This window comes from Mus pahari, chromosome 14 (assembly GCF_900095145.1).
Source record: "Mus pahari chromosome 14, PAHARI_EIJ_v1.1, whole genome shotgun sequence".
In the NCBI taxonomy this organism is placed as follows: domain Eukaryota; kingdom Metazoa; phylum Chordata; class Mammalia; order Rodentia; family Muridae; genus Mus; species Mus pahari.
This window is the reverse complement of record NC_034603.1, coordinates 45,913,054-45,920,401: the sequence shown is the minus strand read 5'-3', so window position 1 is coordinate 45,920,401 and position 7,348 is coordinate 45,913,054. Positions and strand designations below refer to the sequence as shown.

At 51.2% G+C, this 7,348-nt stretch overlaps 1 protein-coding gene across 2 annotated transcripts; it reads right to left on the bottom strand.

Moving 5' to 3' along the window:
- Window positions 1-3,432: 3,432 nt before the first annotated feature.
- Rab34 (RAB34, member RAS oncogene family) lies at window positions 3,433-7,024 on the bottom strand. Of its 2 annotated transcripts, XM_021211975.2 has the most exons (11): window positions 6,921-7,024; window positions 6,042-6,254; window positions 5,749-5,840; window positions 5,241-5,306; window positions 5,046-5,147; window positions 4,894-4,958; window positions 4,703-4,754; window positions 4,343-4,424; window positions 4,176-4,266; window positions 3,948-4,055; window positions 3,433-3,854 (listed from the first exon to the last, which is right to left on the bottom strand). In XM_021211975.2, the coding sequence occupies exons 2-11, from the start codon at window positions 6,093-6,095 to the stop codon at window positions 3,787-3,789; spliced, it is 780 nt and encodes a 259-aa protein (XP_021067634.1). In that variant the 5' UTR covers window positions 6,096-6,254; window positions 6,921-7,024; the 3' UTR covers window positions 3,433-3,786. The 2 variants fall into 2 exon arrangements, with proteins under 2 accessions (XP_021067634.1, XP_021067633.1); XM_021211974.2 differs by lacking the exon at window positions 6,921-7,024 and having other exon boundaries at window positions 6,042-6,682.
- Window positions 7,025-7,348: the final 324 nt, after the last annotated feature.

The following is a 7,348-nucleotide window of genomic DNA, read 5'->3' as shown; positions in this document are numbered from 1 at the left end:
CTACACAGAGAAACCCTGTCTCGAAAAAACAAACAACAACAAAAAAAAAGATGGGCTGGTGAGATGGCTCAGTGGGTAAGAGCACCTGACTGCTCTTCCAAAGGTCCAGAGTTCAAATCCCAGCAACCACATGATGGCTCATAACCATCTGTAACAAGATCTAACGCCCTGTTCTAGAGTGTCTGTAGACAGCTATAATGTACTTACATATAATAAATAAATAGATAGATAGATAATAAGCACTTTGTCATTTGATGAACCCAATTGTAGAAATTTTTCTAGGAAAAAAACAACCATCAGTTTTTTTGCCACAGAGCTAAGAAATTGCAGACTCTTTTTTTTTTTCTTAAGCAGTTTTTCAGCAGGAGCTTCCCTGCTGTGTGTCACTCCTGGCTACAGTGCAGGGCAAATTAAATCATCCTCCACTGGGTAAACTGACTAAATCAAGAGATGGGAAGCCAGCAGATAAAGTTTTAACCATCATATTTTTTTCAACATGAAATATAAAACAACAGTCATTCATACGACGAAGCGAAGACAGATATGACAGATTGGTGCACCAAACACAGACAATACAGAGAAGGTAGAGAACTTGATGTAACCAAATCTAAGAGTGTCTCCTGTTGGGGGCCAGAGAGAAGGCTCTCTCTCCCCCCCCCCTATTTTTTTTGTTTTTTATTTTATTTTATTGTATTTTTGAATTTTACTCTTTTTATCTTATTTTATTTTTTTAAGCCCTAATCCTCTTGCCTGATGCAGTTCTTGACTTGGGACAAATACCAGTTTTCTTTTTCACTCCCATTTTCCACTGTCAACTGTTGGGGGCCAGAGAGAAGGCTCTCTCTCCCCCCCCCCCCTTTTTTTTTTTTTTTTTTTTTTTTTTTTGTATTTTTGAATTTTACTCTTTTTATCTTATTTTATTTTTTTAAGCCCTAATCCTCTTGCCTGATGCAGTTCTTGACTTGGGACAAATACCAGTTTTCTTTTTCACTCCCATTTTCCACTGTCAACCCTTAGCTGATATCAGCACTGGGCCAACACTGACTCAGTCTAGCCTGTATCCCTTTGTACCTAGAGCAACAGTTTCGAAAAGGTGAAGTTTAAAGCCAGAGCTAGCATGAATACAAAGTGTTGCTCACTGTGCAGGATACATCTTCTTCTTAATCTTTCTTGTAGAGCTCTACCAAGACAGTGTTCTCTCTGTTGACCCACCGGAACTCAGGTCCCTGTTTAGATGCCACCTGTAGCCGCCTGCGGCCACTCTACCTGAGTTCCTGAGTGGGAGGCAAGAGCTGTATGGGAGAAAACGTCGAGAGAAATAATGGAGGCTGTTTTAGTCAGGGTTTCTATTCTTGCACAAACATCATGACCAAGAAGCAAGTTGGGGAGGAAAGGGTTTACTCGGCTTACATTTCCACATTGCTGTTCATCACTGAAAGAAGTCAGGACTGGAACTCAAGCAGGTCGGGGAGTAGGAGCTGATGCAGAGGCCATGAAGGATGTTGTTTACTGGCCTGCTTCCACTGGCTTGCTCAGTCTGTTCTCTTATAGAACCCAAGAAGCCCAGAGATGGCACCACCCACAAGGGGACCTCCCCCCTTGATCACTAATTGAGAAAATGCCTTACAGCTGGATCTCCTGGAGGCATTTCCCCAACTGAAGCTCCTTTCTCTGTGATAACTCCAGCTGTGTCAAGTTGACACAAAACTAGCCAGTACAGAGGCCAAGATGTGTTTCTGTTCAAGGCCCCAAAGTTTACTAAGAGTCTGTGCTTATGTAGGGAGGAGGCCCATCCCCTGCAGATCTATTCTTGAAGCCAGTTGCCAGCCTGTAGGTGACCTGCTGGATGCTGTCTCTGGAATGTCTCAAGGGCTTCTCAGCAGGTAGCAGTGTCTTGGAGAAGAGCAGAGGCAGGTGACAGAACAATAGAGCCATCTAGGTCTGAAGGCTCCACCCCAGGTGGTCTCATTCTCAGTGGCAGCAAGGTCAAAGTCAGCCTGCTTCTAGGCTGGGGGAGGCTACATTTCTGGTTGGACTTAAGCAAAACCTCCTCCAAAAAGAATGATTCACATCTAACATGTGCCTCAGACAAGACAAAACCTGTGGCCAGAGAAGTCATAGGCCCTGGTGAAAAGATAACAGCTTTTGGTCTGGTAAATGAGTATGATGTCTCAGCTAAGTTGCTTCTCCGCATCTGTGTTTTTAGCAAAAGAAATACTGCCAAGACTCACCACCAGCTGTACTGTGAAAAATGGGAATAAAAGACTACTCCATCAGAGTTAGATGACCATAGTCAGACTTCTGTGTAACTCCTCCAAGGCTCAGGAACCATTATGAGTGGGGAGGTGGATTAGGGGGAGGGTAGGAATGATTTAAGAGCCGGAGGAAAGGGAGGAGTGTCATGTGGCAATTTCCTCTGACATAAAACCTTCCATCTTTGAGGGAAGCCCTTAAAACACATAGAATGTTCTGCAGGGAGATCAAACATTCCATCCTTCAGGGAAGCTCCTTAAGCTCAGGAAGTAAACAACTCAAAGGTTTCAGGAAATCCCTGAAACTGAGCAGGTGTACTAGACCCCCTTCTCCCCCAAGCATATTTAAGCAGTCAGGACTGCTTAAGAGACATTCTCAGACAAGCTGAGCTGGCTGGAAGCCCCTCTAACCTGCCCAATTGTCCGCAAGCTGTGCAGCATACTCGCCATTTCCAGCTTTCATAAACTGTCACTCATACTGGATTGGCTTTTGGTGATGCAGCTGTCTTTGAGTCATTTCTGCTTCTGTAAGCAGCCCCTCACCCATATCCCTGTAAGTAACCCAATTAAACTCATTGGTTCTCCACGTTGGACTCAGATGATATGTATCCTTTGGTCTATCATCAGTTCCCTATCTGGGACAAATAGATTGTCTCTCTAGGGACACTGTCATACAATACTTAGATACATGGTAATTTTGAGGTCAGGCTGGCTTACAAGAGACCCTACCTCAAGAAGAAAGGGAGAGGGAGACAGAGAGGAAAGAAAACAGCAAGGAAAGGGTAGCTACTCAGATTTTAACCCAGAGAATCTAGAAGATAGAGTTGGTCTCCAAAACCTGATCTCTGAGATGTCAGCCAGTGTGAGCCCTGACTTAGGAGCCAGGAATGAACAGAATCCCCATAGGGGCTCCAATTCCCAAATCACTTCATGTCCCTACTCATTCTACACCTATTATCTCTAGTAAGGACTCCAGCCTAGAAAATACTAATAATGGGAATGGAGAGATGGCTCGGTGGTTAAGAGCACTGACTGCTCTTGTAGAGGTCCTGAGTTCAAATCCCAGCAACTACATGGTGCCTCACAACCATCTACTATGGGATCCGATGCCCTCTTCTGGTGTGTCTGAAGACAGCTACAGTGTACTCATATACATAAAGTAAATCTTTAAAAAAAGAAAGAAAATGCTAATAACGGACTTTAATGCATAAGGCACAGTGTAAGGCTAAAATCATTAAGCATTTTCTTACATAAAAGGCCCAGCAGGCTGAGCAAAAGCAGCAAGAGCACTGACACCCCCCCCCAGGCACCCTGGAGAGCCCCAGAGGAACAGAGGGTCATCCAGTCTTTGGCATGGTGCCTGGGGGCAGGAAATGACTAGCATGGTCCCAGTCACCCTCTGGGGGCACTGACATCAATGGATAGCTCTTTGGTCTGGAAAAAGTCAGTGCAAATGTCCAGGGGTTGAGTTCTGGAGCAGTTGCAGGTGGCACGGTACCCCAGGAATAGGAAGTCTCTGGACAGTGTTCACTGCTCAGGGACAACATGTGGCCTTTTTCTTGCTGGCAGTTAGGTACAGGTTTTTGTCATCACTGTTGATGCCTGAAAAAGGATGGGAAATATACGAACCAAGGATTGAAGGTAACCCCACCCCCACCCCTGCTCTCTGCCACTGTTAACCAGGTGAGTACTTACGAACAACATCCCCAATGTGCCGGGCCCCGGATTTCTCCAGCTCAGCCAGGACATTGGCCTCAAAGGTGAGTGCTGCCACACGGAAGAAGAATTCCCGGACGCTCTCACCTGACACGAGGAGCAGAAAACTCAGGGGGACACTATAGAACACCGGACCCAGCTTAGATGCAGGAGGGAGAGGAGAGGTAGGCAGGCACGCACGGCAGAAGGCTGGATCCCCCAACTCACCAGTGAGGGAGGACACCGCCCAATACTCGGCCTTAATCTCTTGGGCCACCTTGAGGGCATCCTTCTCCATTAGGGAATACTGAGCAGGAGTCTGTGGGAAAATCAGAGTCAGACCTGGGAGTGGGTCCCCTCACCAAGGTGGGAAGGTCCTCCACTGGCACACTCACACTCAGGTCCTTCTTGGAACCCACAAGGAAGAGAAGCACGTTGGAAGGGTCGTTCTCCTTGAGGGCATCAGCGAGCCACTGCCTGCCACAGATGGACGGTGGATAGCAGTAAGGACTGAGTGAGCCTGGCAGGCCCCGTCCACCGACTTTCCCATGTCCAGTTACTAGCTCTGGCTTTCCCTCCACCCCCACCCCCCACTTCCATTACTCCAAAGGACCCATCCCAGATTTCTGTGCATTGTTGGCAAGTCTCTACCGCTGAGCTACAGAGACGGCACTTGGATAGACTCTCTTTTCCTGACCATCTTTTCTAAACCCTTCCGGGGGCCTTTCCCATCCTGTTCTGGCATCCTCACATACTTGGTGTGTTCCAGGGATGCCACATCATTCAGGTTGAAGACAATGATGATGGCTGAAAGAGTGACAGGAACAGCTGCAGGCTGACAGGAAGGTGGCTGGATGCCTCGGCCTTTTCCCTGCCCACCGCCTCTCCTTAGAACACCGACCAGTGCGCTCTTAGGCTGCCTGCATTCCAGAACCAAATCCCTTACCTTGAGCTCCTCGGTAGTAGGTGGAAGCGATGCACTTGAACCTTTCTTGACCAGCCGTGTCCCAGCTGGAAGAAAGGAGAGTAGAACCCAGATAATAGGGTGTGCAGAATGGGGTGACAAGGCTATCTGGAAGGAGTGGAAGAGACACTCACAGTTGGAGACTGAAGGGGACACCCATGACTTCAAATCGTTCCATCTCAAAGTCCACTCCGATGGTAGCCTTGTAATTCTTATCGAAAGTGTCTTTGCAGAACCTAAGGAGTCACCAAGTAGCCTGTAGCCCCGCCTACCCTGTTAAAACGGATCCCGCTGAGTCTTTGCCCGGCCAAGCTCCAGTACCCTGTTACCTATTAATGAGACAGGTCTTCCCCACAGATAGGTCTCCCACAACGATGACCTTGGATATCTTAAATCTGTTAGACAGAAGAGTGGATGGACAGAGAAAATCCACATCAACTAAGGTACATTGCCATAGATAGGCAGGCCTTCCTGGAAGCCTGGAATGCAGTGTTCAACATTAGGGACTTTCAGACTTATTTCTCTGGCATGTTGGGAGAGGAGGTCGTGTAGTGCTGGGGGTGGCCTAGGAGGGCTCTGCACATGTTAGACAAGTGTGATCTCTCCCTCTGTCTCTGTCTCTCCTCCCTCCTCTCAGATACCCCGTCCTCGACTAGAGGTTCTATGGGTGGTGTGACTCCTCCCTGTTGGACGTCTTTTCCATAGGCTCATAACCTCAATGGGAGGAAACTGGGAGAACATTAGAACCGAGGCATAACCATTCAGCCTCTCCTCAAAGGGGTGAATGACTTCAAAGTTTCTTCAGTAATTTTTTAGCTAGGGGTGTCCCTAACTCACCCCACGGTGCCTGTCCGGTGCTCCTGGCAGGCGCAAGTGACGCGGGGGTGGAAGTCTTTGCGCACGTGCAAAGCGGCCTCCTTCCTCAGGCACTGAGAGGGACATGGTGAGAATGGAGCTTTTGTGCCATAGCCAAGCAGCCCTGGGTTGGGGGTGGGGTGGGAAGCGGACCACCCAGAAAGAGCGGGCCTCGCAGGGCGACAGGGCTGGGCCCAATCCAACTGCTCCGGTGCCGCCACCTCCCCGCCCACACTCAGCGACAGCCAGAGGCCCGACGTGGCCCTGGTGCCTACCTGGGGCAGCTCCGCCAGGACGCGGTCCCTCCGCACGGGCGCCAGAATGTTCATCTTGTCTGCGGCCTTGAGGGGCTCCCCGGGAAGGCGCAGAGGCCTGATCCGCCCCGGCGGCCGGGACCCGTGGGGACCCGACGATTATTCGCGGCCGCGGGGTACCGACAATCACCCGGGGCCACGGAGAGCCTGTGGGAGCCCTCGGCCTTGGAGACGCTACGACCACCGCGGGCCAAGGGGACGAGACAATCACCCCGGGTCTCGGAGAGCCCACAATCACCCGAGCCCGGGGCGTCCCGAAGACCACTCGGGGGCGGGGAGATACCCCGGCCGCTAGCTGTGGGCGGGGAGTCGAGTCCCGGGGAGTCCGGGCCCGCGCGGACCCTACAATGACACGGGGTCGGATAGCTCCTACGATAACCCGGGGCCGCGGAGACCCGACGACAACTCGGGGCTGGGATGGCCCTACCATAACAGAGAGGCCTGGGGGGCGCGGGGCCGCCCCGCAACACGGGGTCACTGCGCGCAGGGGCCTCACTGCCGACGCCCGCGACCGGTGAGAGGAGGGGGCGACAACCCTGGACGCGCAGCGAGGCCTGCCGTCCCACTCTGCGAGCGTTGCAACACGATCCCCGGAAATTCCTGGAGAAGGGCCGCCCCCTGCCCCGCACCCCATCGCTCCCGGGTTTGCAGCCGCCCTCAGCGCGGCCCTCGCCAACCCCCTCCTCTCCTCTCCTCCTCGCGCGCTGCCCGGGCTCCAAGTGCCCTACCCAACGCCAGGACTGCCTCCACTCAGGCTGGAGCCTTTCCAGACTGGGATCCCCTAAATCTTTCTCCCCTCCATCTCCCTGTAGGAGCCGAGTCTTCCTCGGGACCCCTTACCCAACGGAACTGGTGATGGGGAACCGGTGATTGTAGCGCAGCATCTGGCAAGAGCCGCCGAGGGGAAAAGGGGGAGAGAAGGGGCCCAAAGAGAGGCGGTGCTTCCCTCCGCGACTCCAGGCCTGGCACATGACTCATAGAGTCTGCCCCTGCTCGCCCTTCTGCCCTGAGAGATGAGAGGGAGCTCCTAACAGGGGTGTCAAGATCTGAACGAGGCGTCCACCAAGGACCAGACGTCCCAGATCTGTTGTCTTCTCCCGTCGAGCTTCCTTCCGTGAAAGATAAAGAAGTGTTAGGTAGACTGTTAAACTTCTTCTTTTGGCATGGTCACCACTATGGGATTGCAGAACCCTCCTTCTAATACGGGTGAACTTTTATTTTATTTATTTATTTATTTATTTTGGTTTTTCGAGACAGGGTTTCTCTGT

Bases quoted from the DNA above. Each gene is read 5' to 3' on its own strand.
- Rab34 (XM_021211975.2), bottom strand. From the start codon at position 6,095: ATGAACATTCTGGCGCCCGTGCGGAGGGACCGCGTCCTGGCGGAGCTG. The intron at 5,841-6,041 runs GTAGGCACCAGG...TGTCCCTCTCAG, and splicing joins TCCTGGCGGAGCTGCCCCAG to TGCCTGAGGAAGGAGGCCGC. The intron at 4,425-4,702 runs GTATGTGAGGAT...CATCTGTGGCAG, and splicing joins GCATCCCTGGAACACACCAA to GCAGTGGCTCGCTGATGCCC.